Below are 22,328 nucleotides of genomic sequence, written 5' to 3'. Positions count from 1 at the left end.
ATTATCCTCCAAATCTCTCCATAAAACTCTCCTTTTCTGTGATGCCTACAAAAAAAATAGACTACTGGTACACTGGTATCACTATCATCTTGACTAATATAGACGTCACATCATTTCCTTATACTCCCATCTGTCTATATCCCTCTATTGTCCCTGGAGAAGAAACAATCTCTTCTATTCTTGTACAGCATCTACCACAATGTTGTCCTTGTAATATAACTGGGGCTCCTACAGCCTATGGCCATGCTGATCACCAGTCAGTCACTACTACCACAATAATATTGTTAGATTCCAAAACAAGGTGGATGGCAACCTGAGAACGAAGACAGACACTGGTACTGTGCATCTTGAAAATATCCCGAGTGTTACTGATAGCGGCCACGTGTTGACATAAGTAACATGCACACCTAGTAACTGACAAGCAAAAGATATTAGGAGCAGAAAATGCAGACAAGCTGGTGATCTACCTCAGCAGCTGAACAAGATGCTACAGAAAACCCTGAGGTTATATGATCAGAAAACAGACAGTTTATATTTGTTTGTGGTTATTCTGACCTTAATATTTAGGTATATTTCATTTTTCAAAAGAAAGAAAAGATAGAAGTAGCCACTTAAGTCCGTGGCTACTAAAGCCTATTATGCACTCATCTTCATCAGTCCATGCGCCCCGATCATATGACTGGGACCAGGAAATAAAGCCTAGTCCATTATTGTGTGTCTGAATCATTGCACAACCATGCATCAAAAGTGAAGCCTTATCTTCAACCATATATTAAACTTGAATTCATTTAACAGAACTGCAATACATTTCAAGTATTAAACAAACTTCAGTTTGCCACTATAATGAAAAAAATTAACATTTTGGCAGTCTACCTGTAAAGTTCATCTGTATTTTGGTGGCAAAAGCAGGTAAAAATGTGAACTAACATTACAAACTTTCCAAGTTGTCCAGATTTCACTGAAGTCATTCTATTTAGATGAACTAATCAATCCACAGAGAAGCACATATGTCCAAAAAAACAGCCAGAACTATCAATTCTAGGATTTTCATGGTTCTGCTAGACATCTGACCAACAATAAATCTGAGACAAACCAATTTATTTGTGCCTTATGATTCTATTCTATCGTACTAATTTAATCAATTTTTCAGATGGCTGAGCAGAGTTGTTTGGCATATTCAACATCAAAGCAACATTGTAGAAAACTTCATATGACAAAAAAACCTAACTAACCCTCAACTGCTGCTGTAAACACACTTCTGGGAGAACACTTAATATTATCCACAGTAGTCTTTTGAATCTTAACTTTTATTCTATAATTCCAGCTATGCTGGAAAATGTCTGCAGTATTAAATTCCTCGTTTGATAGTTGACCTGAAAACACAGGACTAAGCTAGAGACAATTCATTAAATGCTTGCTTCATTTGAAGGTCAGAAAATACTGAAGGGAAAATATAAACTGCCTTGGGGAAATGTCAGACATAATGAACCCTTGCTGTAAGGTTTCCTGTTGTCAGCCTTCCCACTCCAAGCTCTATTTAAATCCATTATAAAGAGACTCCATTTAACTGAAGCTCAGTGGACAGACTCTCCTATATTCTTCACAAAGTAGCACAGCTGGAAAACCCACCTCACTACCGCACACTAGAATCACAAGTTTCAAAAACATGAAACTGCTTTCGTAAGTATATTTTAAATCTTAGAAGTAAAAGTTTTGAAGGTAACAAACAGGAATCTGAGAGTCTTTGCGTATCCCCAATTGAACAATTATATTTTAAGGTCAGAGGGGATGTCATCTACCCTGATTTCCTGCAAAATGCAGGGCATAAAATATCACTCTAATTCCTTCCTCAAGTTCAATAACTTGTGGTTGAACTATAGCAGGGATCGGCGACCTTTGGCACACTGCTCCTTTCGCAAAGTGGCAGCCAGCACATCCCTCGGCCCACACCACTTCCACCCCATTGGCCTGGAGCAACGAACCGCAGCCAGTGGGAGCCATGATCGGCCAAACCTGCAAACACTGCAGGTAAACAAACCGGCCTAGCCCACCAGGGTGCTTATCCTGGCGAGCTGCGTGCCAAAAGTTGCCGATCCCTGAACTATAGTATTATACAGGCAGCCAGTCTTAAGACTTCAAGCAGCAGAAAATCCAGCATGTCTCTTGGGAAGTGCTCCAATGGTTTGTTACCCTCCTGGAAAAAATGTGTTACTTTATTCTACTCAGAACTTGTCTAGCTAAAATGGAGTTAGACTGAAACTTTCAATTGTTTTTGTTAGCTAAACAATAGTAAGTTTCAGAAACAAGCTAAAAAAAGTTACTGCTAGTCCACTAACACCACACTTTTGAAGGTCTTAGTCTTAAATATTAAAAATAAGCCAATATTACTGAAAATAAGTTAACTGCTGCTTTGCCAAGAAATTACAAAATTTGTGAAGTCCAACATTGTTCAGGAGAATTTTAGGGATGGAGATTGGCATTTATCAAGCACATGCAACATGTAGATCTCTTCTCCTTCCTTGAAGAAAGATCATACTCTGATGGGTATGCCTTGTGTCAAGCACAAGTTATTTGTTTGTATTACAGTATTAGAGGCCCCAATCAGGATCAGGACCTATTATGTGCTAGGATAAACAGAGGGAAACAGTTTCTGCCCAGAAGCCAGCAAGATGGCCAACATTTCCTTACAGTCAATCTGCATACAGAAGTAAAGCTGCCCTTAATAAAGCTGTCTCCCACTTTTGAATGACACTGAAGCCATTCCTACATGTAAAATGGCTGTTACGATGGTTCAGCGTGTTAGATAGGACACAGACTGTGGGGAACAGCAGAGATACTGAAAGATATATTGGGAGAGGGGAGCAGGAGGCAAATTTAGGTATTATGTGAGATGGGGGTGCAGTGGTACGTGGAGAAAAGAGGGAGGCCTGCAAGAGGAGCAGTCAACAATGTTGCAAGGAGTGCCTCTGATACCACACTTTTCAGGGCTGGCACACAAGTAGAGCAACCTGTGAAAGCTTTGGGGCAAATATCAGATCTGCCCTACCATGAAGTGTGCCTTCATCTATAGTCAAAGAGCAGAGAGGGTCCTGGGGCAGCGAGAGAAAGAGAGCGCGAGCATGCACCAGATATGGAATGGCATACTGACCACTATGGTGGGAGCTGGGCCAGGAATCTGAGCCAGGAGTCAAGAACAGGTGCAGAATAAAGAGCTGGTCTGGGAGACAGGTTGAAGCAAGGACAGAGGTGAAGTAGGACTGGGAAGAAGGCTGAAGTTAGCCTGCTCCCGCCCTGCTCTAAGGCCTATGGAGTCTGTCACCACTATCAATCAGGGGAGAGTTCCAAGCCATGAAGTGACATTGGGCAGACTGAGCTGCTGTTTCTCCTGTTAGACTCATATCTTCCTTGAGAGTTACCAGACTGGCTCCTCTCTTCTGGATGGCTGGAGCCTAGCACAGGAATGACTCATCACTGCATATGGATTAATCAGGCTCTACTTCAAGGATGACTCATCACCTCAGAGGGGAGAAGTGGAAGTACAGAGGAGAAGCTCCCAGACAGCAGAAGGCACGGGAATGAGGAGTCAGTGCTGCTGGGTCTGAACAACTGGGAGGGAGGTTGGTACGTTTGAATTAAGTGACGTGAACAGAGGCTTTCATGTACAAACACTGCCATCTGACAATATGCATGTTTTGCCTTGGTATTCTATATTTGTTGCCTAATATTTTCTTTCAGCGGTCACTGTCCTTTAACATGACTTCACAAATTACACCCAGACAACAGCATGGGCTTTCAGCTAGTATATAATAAAACATGTATCTATGCCTTCCGAAGAGTCCCACATCACTGCGATAACACAGTAACAACCAATCATCCCCCTTAACTTAAGCTAATTTGCATACAATTATTTCATTGATTGTAATGAGTCAGAGATATGAAGGAGACTGAACAGCAGATGGATTACCTGGCTCATCTGCCACAGTTTATCAAAGCTTGATTCAACACCCATTCAGTTCAATACGAACTCCAACACAACCCATACATAAAATCAACAGCCACCCATACAATTACCCAAACACACAGTCCCTCACCTCAACATGCACCCTGAATTCACCACTCGCACAAAATCAATCCATATCTCCCAAGTCAGTTTATGATTTCTTAGAGCTGCCTGCGTCGAGAGCCTTTGCCCATACCTGGAATCTAGAACCTTCCACCCCCATGATAAACTTGAGTGGTAAAGCTACAGGTCATCACTATTCAGACACAATGCAGCAAGTGCATGTTAACAATCTGATGAAACAAGAGAGGGGAGTACAAGGGTAACAAAGATAGGAAACACTTAGCTATGCAGAGTACCAATGTGCAAATCAAGATGACTTGAAGCAAATTACTTTATTAAAAAAAATATATAAAACAATACCTCATGTCCCTACTGGCCAGCTACCTAGCCATTTTCTGTTGGCAGTTTCCCTGTAGGGATCATGGTGTAAATGGGTCCTGAGGAGGGATTTGCGAGAGTACAAGGTAGTGGTTTTACAGACAAGTTAGAAACTGGTGTTCCATGCATAAGGGACATATTAATCCTTGATCCCGAATTGATCTTGGAAGGTTTATGCTTATGTTCAAACTAATGTATATGTTAGGAAAGCTAAGATGCTGATATTAAAGCTGTAATATGTAAAGTGAGAGGAAAATCAAAGTATTTAAAACAGTTTTGCAATAAGTTTGAGACCTACAGGGTTTGGTAATCAGCATAAGACTTCAATGGTTAGCATGAGGCCTGGACAATTAGCTTAAGATTATAAAATATGGCAATAAGCATCTTGTGATAAACAAAAAAATTATTAAAAAAAATCACAAAATGAGCTTGATTTAGCATATTTTTAGGAACTTTTGAGTACATGTAAAAATGGAGCAAACCCACATTTATGTATCAAAACCACTGGGAAACGTATTGATGCGAACAGCTTATGACAGCTGTCAGAACCCTAATTATGGTCCCCTGGAATGCCACACATGTGTAGGGGGCTGAGACTAAATCAAATATGGTCCCAGACATGTGATGTAAGGAAACTGTATAAAAAAAATGAAGAGGTGTATGGCCAATGTTTAGCTGGGATACCAGAATGACAAGATGATAGAAACGTGCAACATCATTCCCACTTACGATGCTACTCCACTTAACTGGGTTTTCCTTCTTCACTTTTGATGAAGTCCGTAAGATGAAGTATGCACAATACGGGAAGTCATTTGGCTATACCTACCTTGCTCTTCTTACTTTTCTACAATTGCAATTCTACTTGTTTGTATTTAAGAATTGAATAAAAGTTTTCACGTTTGTGTGTGACTCACTAGTCTCACTTCTTGTAAGTTCTACCTAGCCGCCTGAGTAAAGAATCTGAATTAATGACTTGTGCAATTTTGTCCCCCAAATTAATTTAGGGCTATAGGTGGTATGGAAGATAGTTTGAAAGTGTTGGTGGGACACATAGGTGATCAAAGCTGAAATAGCTGGTGCAATGGGACTGTGGCAGAGGTGAAGAGGTATTTCATGGTAAAGTACAAGAGCACATATCTACAGAGGGTTAGTGTTTGAAGGTTCTTAAAAAAATGAAACTTGTATTTGTTGCGGTGTAAAAAGGAGAAGCCAACAGAAAGAGACAAAGTGGTAACATGATCAGAACATCAGAGGGGTAGCCATGTTAGTCTGGATCTGTAAAAACCAACAAAAAGAGTCCTGTGGCACCTTATAAACTAACAGAAGTATTGGAGTATAAGCTTTCGTGGGTGAATAATACTCTCTTCGTCAGACATGTGGTGGAAATTTCCAGAGACAGGTATAAAGAGGCAGGCAAGAACCAGTCTAGAGATAATGAGGTTAGTTCAATCAGGGAGGATGAGGCCCTCTTCTAGCAGTTGAGGTGTGAACACCAAGGGAGGAGAAACTGCTTTTGTAATGGCAAGCCATTCACAGTCTTGGTTTAATCCTGAGCTGGTGGTGTCAAATTTGCAAATGAACTGAAGTTCAGCAGTTTCTCTTTGGAGTCTGGTCCTGAAGTTTTTTTTGCTGCAGGATGGCTACCTTTAAATCTGCTGTTGTGTGGCCAGGGAGGTTGAAGTGTTCTCCTACAGGTTTTTGTATATTGCCATTCCTAATATCTGACTTGTGTCCACTTATCCTTTCACATAGGGATTGTCCAGTTTGGCCGATGTACATAGCAGAGGGGCATTGCTGGCACATGATGGCGTATATTACATTGGTGGATGTGCAAGTGAATGAACCGGTGATGGTGTGGCTGATCTGGTTAAGTCCTGTGATGGTGTCGCTGGTGTAAATATGTGGGCAGAGTTGGCATCGAGGTTTGTTGCATGGATTAGTTCTTGAGTTAGAGTTACTATGGTGCAGTGTGTGGTTGCTGGTGAGAATACGCTTAAGGTTGGTGGGTTGTCTGTGGGCGAGGACTGGCCTGCCTCCCAAGGCCTGTGAAAGCAAGGGATTGTTGTCCAGGATGGGTTGTAGATCACTGATGACGCGTTGGAGAGGTTTTAGCTGAGGACTGTAGGTGATGGCCACTGGAGTTCTGTTGGTTTCTTTCTTGGGCATGTCTTGCAGCAGGAGGCTTCTGGGTACATGTCTGGCTCTGTTGATTTGTTTCCTTATTTCCTTGTGCGGGTACAACGTAAGTTCAGAGAAGTACAGGAGAAATAAGGGATAATCAATAGTGGAGTGGGATGTGAGGTGAAAACTTTTTTAGGATTGATAAAAGGACATGTTTTACTATAAAGGAAGCAATTAATGTATCAAGAGACCAACAAAAAAGATGAGGGCTGTGATGTGGTCATTGGGGCACAAAGATGGGTTAGACAAGGAAAGTAGGCAAGAAGATACAGCATTGTTGATGGGGAGGAGGAAAGAGGACTGGGCCCTATTAAGTCATTAAGATTCTCAATGACCTGTCTTGGCTGTTCCCACCCATGCTTTTTCTATTCTAAAAACTGCAATTTGTTATACAGATATTTAAAAAAAGTGTCTCCACTGCACTACCAGGACCCTAGCATTGCAACATAATTCAACCCTCTTCTGGTTCGGCGACTATAAGCTGGCATCCTTTGCCATAATCTCTCTGGTCCACAGGGGTGTGCAATGGAACAAAGTAGTAACTGTACAGCCAACGGAAGATCAGCCAACCAAAGACCACACCGAATGTGTGTAAGGCATTTAGACCGGTCTTCAACTATTAAACATTCCCAAATTAACTAGCAAAACTATAAAAACAAAAAGGCATGGGAAGTTTTTCCTCAAGATACTGTATATTAGCCAAATTCCTGCAGTTTATTTGTAATGCAAAATAGACAGGAACTTCCTTAGTTCTCAGAAGGTCAGCAACTTCTGGAGAGACACTTTCATGCATACAATAGGAATTCTATCACTGTACCTTCTAGAATGTGGGGCCATCAATTGTTTTCTGAGGCTGGCCCACAAATGAGACTTATAATACAACTGTGACAACACAGTCAGCTCCAGCTGTACACCTGCCATGAAGACTGACTTTGTTTAGGATAGTAGTCCATCCTTTTTAGCAGTGGCAATAGTTTCTCTCTAAACTCTAGCTTTGACTCAACAGATAATGCAAAACCAGAACCAACAGAGCTACTGTAAAGTGAATGCATCTCCTTGTGGATCTACAAACTTGCCTACTAAATTCTAATCATACAGAAGTGCAGAAATCCACTGAAGGCAGCAGGACTGAATAGTCAACACTGAGGAGATAAGTGACAGACATTAAGGTTGCACAGGTTTACAACTAGGGGTATAATTTTCAAACAAGTGACATGAGATGAGGAAAGAACCCAACTTGACACTTAAGATGGACATTTATGGACTGCAGTTAAAACTAACTTTGGTGTTTTACTTCCATTTGAATTGCACATCAGAATTGGGCTGCTCATTTTATCTGAAGTCATTCCCACAAACAAGAAACCCTACAATGACAAACTCCAGTCGCTTTTCAGAATAGACTCTCTCAATGTCTTCGTGTGTTTTCAGCCCTTGAGCTATGTTTCTTCTCTGGGAACCTATTAGTCACTCATAACAATTGGGATACCCAGAACAAGTGAAAGTATAAATGCACAAGGGACGTAGAAGGTAGAAGAGAAGTGAAGCATATGTTGCAAGTTCCTGTAACTAGTTCTAACTCCAAGTTTATATAAAAAGGTAGTTTAAATTTTGATGCTCAAACATGAAAGATTTAATTGTAGTCATTGATGACTTAATTCTAGAAAAGCAGCAAAGAGTCTTGTGGCACCTTATAGACTAACAGACGTTTTGGAGCATGAGCTTTCGTAGTTGAATACTCACTTCGTCGGATGCATGCATGACATATAAGGTGCCACAAGACTCTTTGCTGCTTTTACAGATCCAGACTAACACGGCTACCCCTCTGATACTTAATTCTAGAAGCTATTGAAATTCGACTCAGTCATCTTTATTTATAGACAAATTACGTTAAAACTACATTCATAAGATTTTTAAAAATTATACTGCAACAAGGAAATTTAGGATACTTTGAGTAGAATGTGTGTAATTCAAACATTTTACATGTAGTTACTATCAAATTAAAATTTTTTGATTATAGGCATTACATTACAGCTTTGAATTATTTTTTACAGTATGGACTGCTGAGATATTGTTGTGTAGGGATGCCTCAACTAATCAAAATCAAGAGAATCATCTAGGAATATGCTTCAAGTTTTAGCCACACAGCTAAAATGACTCACGGAGTAGTCATAAGCAAACCATATGCACAAGATAACATGACAAGCCCAAACGGGTAAACAAGCAGTTTAAAAAAAAAATCCACACATATACCTATCAATATAAATAAGGTACACATGAACAGTTTAACAGCGATGTTTCTATAGTACACCTCTACCTGGATATAACGTGACCCGATATAACAAGAATTCGGATATAACACAGTAAGGCAGTGCTCCGGGCGGGCGGGGCTGCGCACTCCGGTGGATCAAAGCAAGTTCAATATAATGCAGTTTCACCTATACCACGGTTAGATTTTTTGGCTCCCGAGGACAGCGTTGTATCGAGGTAGAGGTGTATCTAGAAAAATTCAACACTACTTAAAAATGTCTTCTGGTGACAGAAGTCGTTTAGAAAGGAAAAGTAGTTGTGAGATAAGATCATCAATATTTCATTTGTGTACACTTGGGTTGCCATTAAAAAACAACATTTATGCACATTTACACACATAGCTATGGTGTGTGAGATCCTTCTATTTCTTTTTCCAGGAATAAGGACATACATACCTACCACCATAATTCTTTGCAGAGGTTAATAGGTTAGGGGGCACAAGAGAGAAGTGCAAGTGACCCAGCCAATGTTTAATCAACTTTAATCCCTGATTGCATCAGATACTAATCAATAACTGAGTAAATATTAACTTTTAAATTAAAAATAGTTTTCTTAACAGATTTGGTTATTAGCCACAATTTAAAAAAATAATATGGATTATGGCCATACCTCACTGTGAGAATGGTTTTCTTTTACCAATACTACAGTGAACCTGCTAGCTCATTACTGGGTACCCATATTTAACTGGATGGAAAAACTGAGCCACGGGTCATTTTAGAAAGGTAAACATCTAGTTCAGAATCTAGCCAACAGATATTTAATAAACTTGGAGGACACTTCCCCCCACCCCATAAGGTACAGGGGATCAGACTGATATCCAGAAGATTAGATAGGCGTGTATACAGCAGACTGTGGGAGCAGCTTGAAAGCAGGTTGCACAGGGAAGACCACATAGCAGAAGAGCACAACTTAACCAGACATAACAGAACTAAGCTCTACCACTGTAAGCTACATTGTGCTTACAGTAAGTTATAACCTCTCCTTTCTGCCACCCCTACTAAAAGGGCATAGAATTTAATCCAATGCTTCCTGCATCAAACCCATAAATTCTAGCTGAGTACAAGCTTCTTTCACTCTTGACTTGCAGACTTCAAGGAGACTGAAAGGTAAGTTAGTTATTTCAATAGCTAGTTACCCACACATTTTCATCTTATTTCTAGCCTGAATTTGTCACCTCTTTGCAGTCTCTTAAATCAGCTAAATAGATTGAGTTTAATTAGCTTCACTGTAAAGCAGGTTTTCCAAACTCCAAATTATAATTCTAGCTCTTTTCTGCACTTGTTCCAATTGGTCAGTGTCATTTTTGCTGTGTACACATCAGAACTGGACTCTACTACAGTGCTCTCTCACAAGGTTTATATATAGTGGTAATATCTACTTCTACTTGATAGTCTACTGTCTATCCATCCAAGGATCACTTTGTAGGGTTCATCCTGTGAAGATACCATACACAGAGTTAAAGAAATTGAATACTCCATCATACTTTAGAAACATTTAAATACTACTTAGTTCATGTCCCATGGCAGGTTCTTTCATTAAGTACTGTATATACACCTAAACAACAAGGAGTCCAGTGGCACCTAACTATACAACTAATTATTAAAGATGAAACAAAAAGGACATGGAATAATCCTTAAGCTTCTGCAGAACACTTATTTATAGGAAAGAAAATAATTTCTTATTCCTTACTTGAGTAATGCATACATCCCAAACTAAAGCCATTAAAGCCTTTACACCAAAAGACACGTATGTACATACATAAGTATGAGCCCACATTGAACTATTCAATCCCAATTCAGAAAGCATTATGCACAGGCATAACACCTAGCCCACCATCCACATGGCTTCCTAAATTAGGGCCTTAATGCACAAATGAATTTCACAGGTTTAAAAAGGAAATCAGAAAATACAGAAGTTTAGATATTCTCATTACATGGCCTGTAGTGTATATTATGATGTAAACTTAAGATTAATTATAAGCATTATATTTCATACAAATATATTAAGATTTAAGCTAGCACAGTCAGAAAAATCCAAAGTTAAAGCTGCATGCATAACTTTAATTCTGCCTCCTACGTGTATGCATCGAAATACAGTAGGCAACATGAAATAGCTGGATAGTTTTCCTCAACTATAAAAATGGATTCAAATGTTTAAGATAGATCCCTGAAAATCTTGAGTATGAGAGTCTGTCCCCCCAAGATCTGTATATTATCAAGAATTTCAAACTGAACAGGGAAAACAAAATCCATTGTGGGTCTGATGTTAACATATCCTGAATCACCAGAGCAAAGCTAGGGTAGGTTATCAGAATCCTTAGAGAGTTTTTTTTTAATTAATGATGCTATTTTTCATGTTACTTCTTCAGTTGTTATAATTTTTTCCTTTACCTTCACTTCAACAGATACACATGTATATACTTACCCAATTAGAAGAAGAACTGCGCAAACCATGAGGAATCCCAGAGTATACTTGAGTGCAGTTTGAAATTGCTGTATTTTAAATTAAACAAAGTGTTAATATACTGACTATATAAAAAAAATCTGCATATTTTAACCAATAAAATCAAAGGATAGAATATTTAGTGGGACATGCTTTCTATAAAAATATTACTGTTTAACAAAACTAAAACTGATTTTGTTTCAAGAATGCAAACTTCTGTCTTAGAGTTAACAAGTCATATAGTTTGATAACAGATAATAGCCATATGAAATTAAGATCTATCACACAATATATGCTCAGGCAACCTGCTCTGGCCAGATGTCACTGCTTAAATGCTCTTGAACATCCATCTTGGGTGTGCTATTCAATAGAGAAAAGGGCACTATACTAATAGACTAATCAGAACTTTCTTCTCCAGTCTGCTTGTACTATGAAGTACAGTGACAAATATAAGCATGTACCTGCAACATGCCCTAATCTGAACTCTAGTACTGCTATGAGGAGTTTGATTGACATTCTCCTAATGTGGCATTCAGAATAAATGCTAGTTTCGGGAGAGCACTGCTGTCTATTTTCGTTTAATGAAACTCTTTTGTAACATGGCCACCATAGAGACCTGTTCCTCCTCAGGAGGAATAACTAGTCTTCTGACTACATGACCTCAAAGCCATTTTTTCCATTCTTCTTTTACTTCAGAGCCCAGTTACAAACAGAGCTTTAGGAGACAATACCTGAGACTGTTATAGGGTACGGTATTTATACACTGGGTGTAGGGAAGGTTGGGACCAAGAGAATTGTTCCTTCTGCCCGAGATTCTGCCAAAATGTGACTGCTACAATGGAGCACTGTGGAGGGCATTTCATAGATATTTAACATTAAGCTAAGTATTAATATTGCAACTCAAATGGACTCCTTAATTCAGCACATTTTTAAAGAAGCCTACTATGTTTCTTGTAACAGACATAACCACCAACTTCTTCAAATTAAAGACTTGAATGTCCGTGTATGTATTATTTTTAGGGCTGTTGATTAATTGCCATTAACTCACGTGATTAAACTCAAATTAATCGTGATCACACTGTTAAACACAATACCAACTGAAATTTATTAAATATTTTGGATGTTTTTCTACATTTCCAAATATATTGATTTCTATTACAACTCAGGATACAGGGTACAGTGCTCACTTTATATTATTTTTATGACAAATATTTGAACCGTAAAAATGACAAAATAGTATTTTTCAACTCACTTCAGGCAAGTACTATAGTGCAATCTCTTTATCATGAAAGTGTAACTAATAAAATTAGGGTTTTTTTGTTACATAACTGCACTCAAAAACGAAAGTGTAAAACTTTAGAGCCTACAAGTCCACTCAGTCCTACTTCAGCCAATTGCTCAGACAAACAAGTGCAGTAACAATTTGCAGGAGATAATGTTGCCCTCTTTTTGTTTACAACATTACTTGAAAGTGAGAACAGGCATTCGCATGGCACTGTAGTAGCCGGCATGGCAAGACATTTACATGCCAGATATGCTGAACATTCATGTGCCCCTTCATGCTTCAGCGCCCATTCCAGAGGGCATGCTTCCATGCTCGTCAAAAAAAAAAAAGCGTTAATTAAATTAGCGACTGAACTCCTTGGGGTAGAACTGTACGTCTCCTGCTCAGTTTTACCCACACTCTGCTATATTTCATGTTATATCAGTGTTGGATGATGATCTAGCACTTGTTCGTTTTAAGAACACTTTCACAGCAGATTTGACAAAACACAAAGAAGGTACCATGTGAGATTTCTAAAAATAGCTACAGTACTCAACCCAAGATTTAAGACACTGAAGTGCTGCCCAAAATCTGAGAGGGATGAGGCGTGACACATTCTTTCAAAAGTCTTAAAAGAGCAACACTCCAATGCGGAAACTACAGAACCTGAACCACCAAAAAAGAAAATCAACCTTCTGCTGGTGGCATCTGACTCAGCTGATGAAAATGAACATGTGCCAGTATGCTGTGCTTTGGATCGTTATTGAGCAGAACCCATCATCATCGACACATGTCCTCTGGAACGGTGTTGAAACATGAAGGGACATACGAATCTTAAGCGCATCTGGCACGTAAATATCTTGCGACGCCGGCTACTACAATGCCATGAGAATGCCTGTTCTCCCTTTCAGGTGATGTTGTAAACAAAAAGCAGGCAGCATTATCTCCTGCAAATTTTAACCAAACTTGTTTGTCTGAGAGATTGGCTGAAGTAGGAATGAGTAGACTTTTAGGCTCTAAAGTTTTACACTGTTTTGTTTTTAAACGCAGTAATTTTCTTTAACATAATTCTACATTTGTAAGTTCAACGGTCATGATAAAGAGACTGCACTACAGTAATTGTAGTGGCGAAATTGAAAAATACTATTTCTTTTCAGTGCTAATATTTGTAATAAAAATAAATAGAAAGTGAGCACTGTACACTTTGTATTGTGTGGTAATTGAAATCAATATATTTGAAAATGTAGAAAACATCCAAAAATATTTAAATAAATGGTATTCTATTGTTTAATCTCGCAATTAATTTTTTAATCACTTGATAGCCCTATTTATTTTGTTTAAAATTAAGATCAGAGATAACGGTTCAACAAAAGGTACTCTGAACAGTTGAAGCAGAACAGATGTTAGACTTCATTATTATTTGGCTACTGTATTCAGACCTTAATAAAGAAGTCAAAGCCAGGTGTGGCATAAATGAACTTACTGAGCATGTGCTGGTATCATCCTCATCCTTCTCCTCATAATAGAAATAGACAAAAGGGATCCACAAAAACACTGAGAACAATATGATGGAATACAAAGCTGAGGAGAGGAAAAAAAGCAGACAAAATTAAATCCAAGTTGTGTTGGTTTACATTGTTACACCACAACAGCTAAAAATTAACTGGTAAACTAATCAAAATGTCTTAGGACTTCACCATTTCCTCTCATCCCAACTAAAAAAAAAGCTGCCATTCTGATAATTTACCTCTAGAACAAGCGGGTTGAGATTGCAGAGTCTCTAGTCATTTGCTGGCCAGATAAGACATTCATTATGCATCAACCATTAAGAGGAACTTGTCAGGTCTCAATAATAAGTCATAATAACTGGTAATGCATGTTTTCAAATGGCATGCAATTATACGATCAAATTATCTGCAATTATTCCTACATATGTTGTCAGTCATGTGATCTTTAGAGCTATTATGTCAAGACTTTTTTCCTACAAAATAAACCGTCAGTAATTACTGAATATATGTTTCACTTACAAATAAATCAGACTCCAACCATCAGTTCTTTTGAAAAACTAGTATCCTATTGCCAATATGCTGTCAGGAGTTAGAGAGAAAGGGGATATAGGACAGAAAATGTCAACACCCAGGACCCTTTCCTTCCCCAAGACCACAAAAATATAATTCTGTCACTGAGACTGAGGCCTTCCATCACAGAAGGGATGAGAAGAGTAAGAAAAAAGAAGCCACCAATAGCCAAAAAACTGGAATGAGTTGCTGGATCACTCCTTTGACACTTGTGGAGAAAAGGGAGCGAGAAAGAGAGAGTGTAGCCCTCCTCTCACTGATGGGAAAGAATCAAATGACACACCCTCTCCTCTCCATCCTGCCTCATACTTCACAGTTGTGAATAGTTGACACCCATATAATTCCAGTAGCCATAGCAACAGAGCAAGAAAGAACAGACATGTGAAGGAAGGGCACAATATGCCTAAAACGTGGGGGGGAGGGGGAGACAGATTAGACAGTTAGTTCTTTTACAAAGTGACAGGAAACAATATTAAGTTCATGAACCAATTAACATATTTACTTAAAAGTCTTCAGAAAGTGGTCTTTCCTCAGATTACATGCTATAACTTTAGGGGAGGATGTTTGTTCTTATTAAAAGAAAATGAAAAATAATGCAAGGATTCAACATGAAAATCCTGTGTAGGAGCAAGATTTTATAATTGTACTATGAGAAGTAATGTATGATTTGATTTCATCCTGCCAGCCACCCTTTTTGAATAGCAGAAAGGAATAACAGACCAGAACAATCCTTATCACTGATTATGGTCACCCTTTTGTTTTAGGATAAATTATAATGTCTACTATGGTTTCCTATATGTATTACAAATTAGGCATTCTAGTTAAAATATACATTTCTTTGTTTTAATGTTTTAGTAAGAGACAGGATCTTGTATTGTATCTATGTTAAGGAGATTAGAGAAATGTTGAGGGCCTGAGGCCCCAATGTGAATTGTTTTTAGTTATAAAATGTAGCAAAGCTTGATTTACAATGTATTCCACTGAATAAAATACTGCTGTCTGTATATCTCTGAAGGTTTCTTTAAGAGGTTGTTTGTGTGAATGAGAAATGCATGCTTCAGGAAAAGATAAAGGTGTGAAAGCCATCACAAATGTCCAGATGGTCAAAGAAAGAGAGAGACTTGGAAAGACCAGGAGACAACCAGAAAACATCCCTTGTATCCGATGCTAAACATGTTAGCAGCCTTAACAACTTGAGGTGAGGCAGGCAGCCCCAAAGGCGAGACAACAAATAGAAGACAATGATGGGAAGCCGGACAATAACCATCAAATGATAACAGCAGAAAACCAAGATTAATACCATTTAAGGACTAATGATTACAGGATGACCTTCTCGGAGGTATATTGGAATGTTAACATCAAAAGATACACCAGTTGAGAAGTAACTCAGTCACAAACTGACACAGTAAAATCCATAGACTTCAACGGAGAAAAAAAGATTAAGAACAGGGTGCTCTGTCATAAAGCTTTGGGTTCGTCTTGCCACACTACAAGAGCATCAGATCGCGACCAACAGAGCCCGGCGCCCCATCTGGCTGGCCACTAGATTGATCCAGACTCTGAACTGGTAACTATAAACATCAACTGGCAAGAGAGAAGCATATGCTAACTATTGTATTTTCAATAAATGCGGTGTATTTGCCTTTTCCTCTATAAAAGATTATTTGCTTTGTATAGCATAACACCTGCACGCACAAAATCCTCAATGTTACCTTAATAAAGTAATGACCAGCACCTCAATTAGAGTAAATCTTAGCATATTAGCACATCTGAATATAAAATGACATACAAAATTAAAGATAGGTCATTTAGGCTAAATCCCTCATATTATTCCTTTACATTCTAAGAAATTTAAATCCAATTAACATGAAAAGTCAAACAGAAATTAATCTCATCTCAAGAAAATGCTTTGTCTGCAACAACAGAAATAGGCAGCCTGGTTACTGAAGAATGTTTTTGCTCTTCATCTTAAAAACACCATTTAATTTAAATTAACCTGCAGTTTATTTACAGCAGGGGTTCTCAAACTGGGGGTCGGGACCCCTCAAGGGATCGTGAGGTTATTATATGGGGAGGGTTGCAAGTTGTCAGCCTCTACCCCAAACTGCTTTTCCTCCAGCATTTATAACCCAGGGTTGAGAGTTCAATCCTTGAGGGGGCCATTTGGGGATTGGTCCTGCTTTGAGCAGGGGGTTGGACTAGATAATCTCCTGAGGTTCCTTCCAACCCTAATAATCTATGATTCTATGAAAAAGTGTGTTTAATGTATAAGGTGGGTCACACTCACAGGCTTGCTGTGTGAAAGGGGTCACCAGTACAAAAGTCTGAGAACCCCTGATTTACAGCATGTTGTCTAAATTCATAAAAACACCTCTTAGGTAATGAGGTACGGCCCACAATCACTAGACCATTTCCTTCTTCAAAAGCTGGAGAAGGACAAATTAAATTTGAATAGTCCTAAAGCTGTGGGGTCTGGTGGTTATGGTAGTACGGCCACATGTAAAAGCAAACCTAAGAACTAATTTCTAGGCAGGCCAACAGTGACTCTTGGGCAACAACAAGTTGACACTTTCCCCTTAATGATGGTCAACAACAGATCTTGAATTTTGACAGTCCTTGCATCAGAGAGGTAGACTTTCCTCCAGACATGCTGAAGTAAGCCCCTATGTATGAGTACTCCCTCAGAAAGCAAAAGGCAATATTATTCTACATAATTATCCAGATAAGAGCTGGGCATTAAGCACTTCTGATATCTCAGGTTCCTTTAAAGGTGTATCAATTTGGTCACCTAAAATTACTAGTTGTTTCCAAATGTAGGCAACAAAGTCTTGGATTCTACTTATGTATCTCTGCTAGTATTGCCAGGAAGCTAGGTTGGAGGTCTAGAGATCAGTAAAATGTTGAAAAGGGCCTTGATCTTGAATTCAACAGACTAAGAGGATGGCTGGATTTAGTTTGAGAAAACCCTTTTTGCACTTGAGGCTAGATAAGCAATAAGGTTATTCAGTCCCTCATTTTCCCCCACTTTGGGACATACAGTAACCTGAAAAGAGGAAAGATAAGGTGAGCCAGCATGGGTCCTATGGTGTCATCAAGCCACATATTAATGAGACATTCAAGGTCAGGGCCTAGGATTGACATTAGGATACGAAAGGCAATAGTTTTATTGATCACTTGTCTCATATCTACTCTAGTGAGGTCAGAATGTAGTCCTTAGAACTTACCTTCTGTGAAGTTACACACATCTTATTGGCTGTAATATACACATCTGCAAAAGACTTGTTTCACTAACAATTCTTTTGCACTAATTAAATTAAAAATGCTGATATCTTTCACCAAGGGATTTAAATAAATCTGTGAGGTCAAAGAATTTCTGCTGTGCTTTTATTGTACTTTTAGAATAATGGATGATACAATATAATTAATTCTGGTGGGGTATTCAATATTTTAAAATTCTGATTACTACTGTATACTCAATTTCTCTTGACACATGCTATTGTGATGCTAGATCATTTACTTCACTAGAAATGAGCTGGAATTGAGGAGACTAAAAACACCTGTTCTTCAAATTCTTTTTTGGCCTTCCTAATTATATTTTTACACTTCATTTACCACAGTTTATGCTTCTTTCTATTTTCCTCAATAGGATTTAACATGCACTTTTTAAAAGGATGATTTTTTTGCCTCACACTGCTTCTTTTACTTTACTCTTTAGCCACAGTGGCACTTTTTTGGTCCCCCGTTTTTTAATTTAGCGGGGGTTACTTGTTTTGTAATGCAAGACAGGAGGAGACAATGATTGTTACACCATCACTTATCCAACACACATGCAAATGACAGCCAATCAGCATAACATGTTGATCAACAGCCTCCTTTGTAAATGCATAATATGCCATGTTGACCATAAACATTTTTTCCTCTCATTAAATTTATGCTAACACCAAAGTAATGCAATACATGAACACTGGCTGAAGGAAGAGTCCTTGATTTCACTTGGTAAGATTGAAAATGAAGTGTTACAACAAAATGACATTCAGAAAACATTTTTCTTAAATTAAGAAAGGACTTGAAAGGAATGTTTAAAAGCTATGACATAAGTTTTTAACCTGAAGTCAAGAGTGCCTTCCTGTTTCTTTATAGGTAGTGTGACAAAGTTCCTCCTCTCCTCTAGTAGGTCCTGCGCTTATTGGCGGATTTCCTCCCCTCAGTGGTCTTCCCCTTGGATGAAACCCCCAGTCTGGATCAACTCCTCCTATGTCTGATTAGGAGTAGCGAGGCTTGGGGGGAACCCGGGCCCGCCCTCTACTCCGGGTTCCAGCCCAGGGCCCTGTGAATTGCAGCAGTCTCTATAGTGCTACTTGTAACCGCTGCTTGACCGCTACAGCCCCCTGGGCTACTTCCCCATAGCCTCCTTCAAACACCTTCTTTATCCTCACCATAGGATCCTCCTGGTGTCTGATACTGCTTGTTTGTGTGGTGTTTCCTCAATCCTCCAGTAGTACACCCGCTCAGTTCTTAGTTCCTTGTGTCTCTGGCTCCCAGCTCCTCATATGCACTTCCTTCCTCTGGCTCCTCCTCCCATGACTGGAGTGAGCTCCCTTTTTATATCAAGTGCCCTGATGAGCCTGCCCTGATTGGCTGCAGGTGCTCCAATCAATGTAGCTCTCTGGTGCCTTCTAGAAAGTTCTTAATTGGCCCCAGGTGCCTTGATTACCCTGGAGCAACTGCCATTTTGGTTCCCATGGTACTAGGGATTTGCTTAGCCTGGGGCTAACATACCTGTTCCTCAGTACTTTCCTGTAGCCATCCAGCCTTGCTCCATCACAGTAGATAAACAGAAATGTTTAAGGACCCTTTCTTAACATGGTAGTGAATAGGGGCTAGGATTTTAAAGCAACAACTTAGCAGCCAACAGTCCTTGATTTAATAGGGACTACTGATTTCTTGAGTGGTTAACCTGATTATCCTTTTCCTGCTCCTGATGCCTGAAGGCCATTTTTCTTTCCAGCTGCAATTCTGGCCAAACAGTAATTCAGTTGCTGAAAACTTTATTTAATCTTTCAGGAACGACTAAGGTTTCAGAAGTTGAGGCTTGTTCATTTGGCTTTTGAGAGCAATAGCCTGGAGGACAGATTCTACACTGAAGGAATCAGTTTGCCTACAATATGCAATATGACCATTTTTGAAGCATATTTTAATCAGTGGACCATTCACAAGCAGATTCATTACATGGCTATAAAAAGATAACCATATGCTAAAGATTTTGATTACCTCTGCTGAAGTAGGACAGTGTGTGGGGAAAATATTATAGTTGTTGAAAACTCAAGTGTACAAGTTCATTACAAAAATTCAGTAAAACAAAACAGAGGCCTACTAAGCAAAATAAAATGATAAATTTTGAAAATCTGTAGTCCAACTGAACCTTGAAAAGGGTCATTTATAAGGAAAGTTTTCTTCCTAATAACACTGTATTAGGATTATGAGTAACAAAGTACTGTACCTGTACTTCTCTTCAGGAAAAGAAAGCAGGGAGAAAAGATACTGAAGGCAGAGTAAACAAAACACTGCATTTACATATGAATTAAATATTCTTATTGCTCCTCTATGCTGCTCTATGAAAGCTAAACTCTCACAAAAACAGGTTATTTTTTCAGAAGCAAGATTCTGAAGATTATGAGTATTAGCTTTCTAGATTGTGAGAAAAGATTCTGTAGGTCCAGACAGCAGTCTGAATATCAGAAACAGACAATGGCCTGCTCTGCCTAGTGGGCAGAAAGCTCTTGAGCATGTGAAGAAATTAGAAAAGGCAAGGCCATTACATTTGAAAGATTTGAGTTCTTAATGCATACTATTTATCTTCATAGGAGAAGATTAGACACCTTAATCCGTTTTGTTTATATCACTTAAACATCTATTTTTCTTAAAGATAATATGTCTACAGTATGTCTTCCTAAGTCAATTCAGTGGCATTCAAAACAATGTAGTCTGAAACAAAGATGGTACTTAGACAGTTATGGTCTTCTGAAGTTTATATAGAAAGCACAGTTAAAGAGGATGACCAGTTTTCTTTCAGGATCACAGTTCTGAAAAAGTGGCTCATCCCATCTGCAAAATACTGTCTGTAAGAATGCAAATGGAAGGTCATATCAATTTCTTCCTCAACAGAAGTAGAAGCTAAACGTGGACAAGAATGCTAAGGGCTATCCCACATGACAACTCCTGATTCAGGATTCCCCCCCCCCCAGGACAAAGAAACAGTTCTAAGTGGTAGGAGCATGAGTTCTTAGTTAAAAATGTAGTAGATAGGACCCAGGGAGAAGAGAGTTTAATTTTTTTCCCTACATCAGTTACTAATTAATTGGTTGGCATTCTTTATACACAAACTTAAGTTTCACAGATATAGCTACCCCCCCACGAAACAACAAAATTCAAACTTTTTAGTAAGACTGTTTGTAAAGTGCAAACACCATCTGAAACAGCAACAGGACCCCTCAACCAAAAAAGTCTAAGCCACACTTTCATTTTAGAATTGTAACAAGTTAAATTCTGAACCTCATCTACGGAGGAATCCCACAACCAATACCACCATCCCATGAAACAAACCATTGTATTAAAGAAATCATAATCTAGATGTTTTAACGGAGCATCCCTTGGGATTGGGAACCCATTGTACTAGGCACCATACAAATACAAGACAAGAATTGAAAATCTAATGCAATCTACAGCTCAAGGCACAGTTCTAGAAGGACTTAGTTATTCTTTTCTTTTCCATTGAGGTTATTAAACCAGGTCCATCACAATGGATTCACCAGTAGCACATTAAGCAACATGACTAGCATCTTTATTGCACGGGTTACCTTACTCCCTCCAAACAGGTTCTTATTCATATATGAAGGATCATAACAGTGAAATAGTCAAGGCCAACTAAATTATTTTTAAGAAAGCCAATGTACACTTCATACTGTACTAGTAAAATATAACTTTAAATAAGCAACTCTGTATTGTAGTCTAACTTGACTGTTCCAGAAACATGAAATACCGTTATTGCTCACTGTTAAACAATGAATTATTCAGTAGTTTTTCTAGATGTACATATACAGAAGGTATGCAATAAAAACTCATCTTTACTCCACTGCACTAATAAAGTGGTTTAGAGAAGCTGTTTTTATTCACAAAGTGTTTGGTCAATCTCAAGATATCACACTGGAACACTAAAATTGAATTTATTACAAACTACTATTGACTTTTTGCAGCAATTTCTAAGGGAGTACAAGACAAAAAAATTAATGGGCATTTGCTGATAACAGATTCAAAAATTTTCATAGTCTAATAATAATAATAATAATAATGTTGTTCCACTTCTCTCTCATTAGCATCTTCTACCCATATGCACAAGTTATGTTACAATCCTTGACACAATGAGGTCCCTAACCCTGAATCTGAGCCTTTAAGTAACAGTTTTAGTTAGTATTTCTGATATTAAACTTAGATGAACTGAGCATAGGAGAAACTAATTACTCTTGAAATATTATCTTGTACTACACTAAGCCTTCTTCCATTGTCAGTTGCATCCTTCAGATACTTGTAGGCCATTATGTCCCACCTTAGGGGCTTT

General features: G+C 38.6%; 1 protein-coding gene across 3 annotated transcripts in view; it reads right to left on the bottom strand.

The window, feature by feature from the left end:
• Positions 1-22,328, bottom strand: part of LMBRD1 (LMBR1 domain containing 1) — a 220,194-nt gene that overhangs the window by 175,589 nt on the left and 22,277 nt on the right. For all 3 annotated transcript variants that reach the window (XM_039531144.1, XM_039531145.1, XM_039531146.1), the window contains exons 4-5: positions 14,119-14,216; positions 11,354-11,421 (exon numbers count right to left, since the gene is read on the bottom strand). In XM_039531144.1, coding sequence (XP_039387078.1) covers positions 11,354-11,421; positions 14,119-14,216 — 166 coding nt within the window. The remainder of the gene's footprint in view (positions 1-11,353; positions 11,422-14,118; positions 14,217-22,328) is intronic.

Source organism: Mauremys reevesii, linkage group 3, assembly GCF_016161935.1.
Source record: "Mauremys reevesii isolate NIE-2019 linkage group 3, ASM1616193v1, whole genome shotgun sequence".
Classification (NCBI taxonomy): domain Eukaryota; kingdom Metazoa; phylum Chordata; order Testudines; family Geoemydidae; genus Mauremys; species Mauremys reevesii.
Note: the sequence above shows the minus strand (reverse complement) of the source record. Positions and strands in the feature narration are given on the sequence as shown.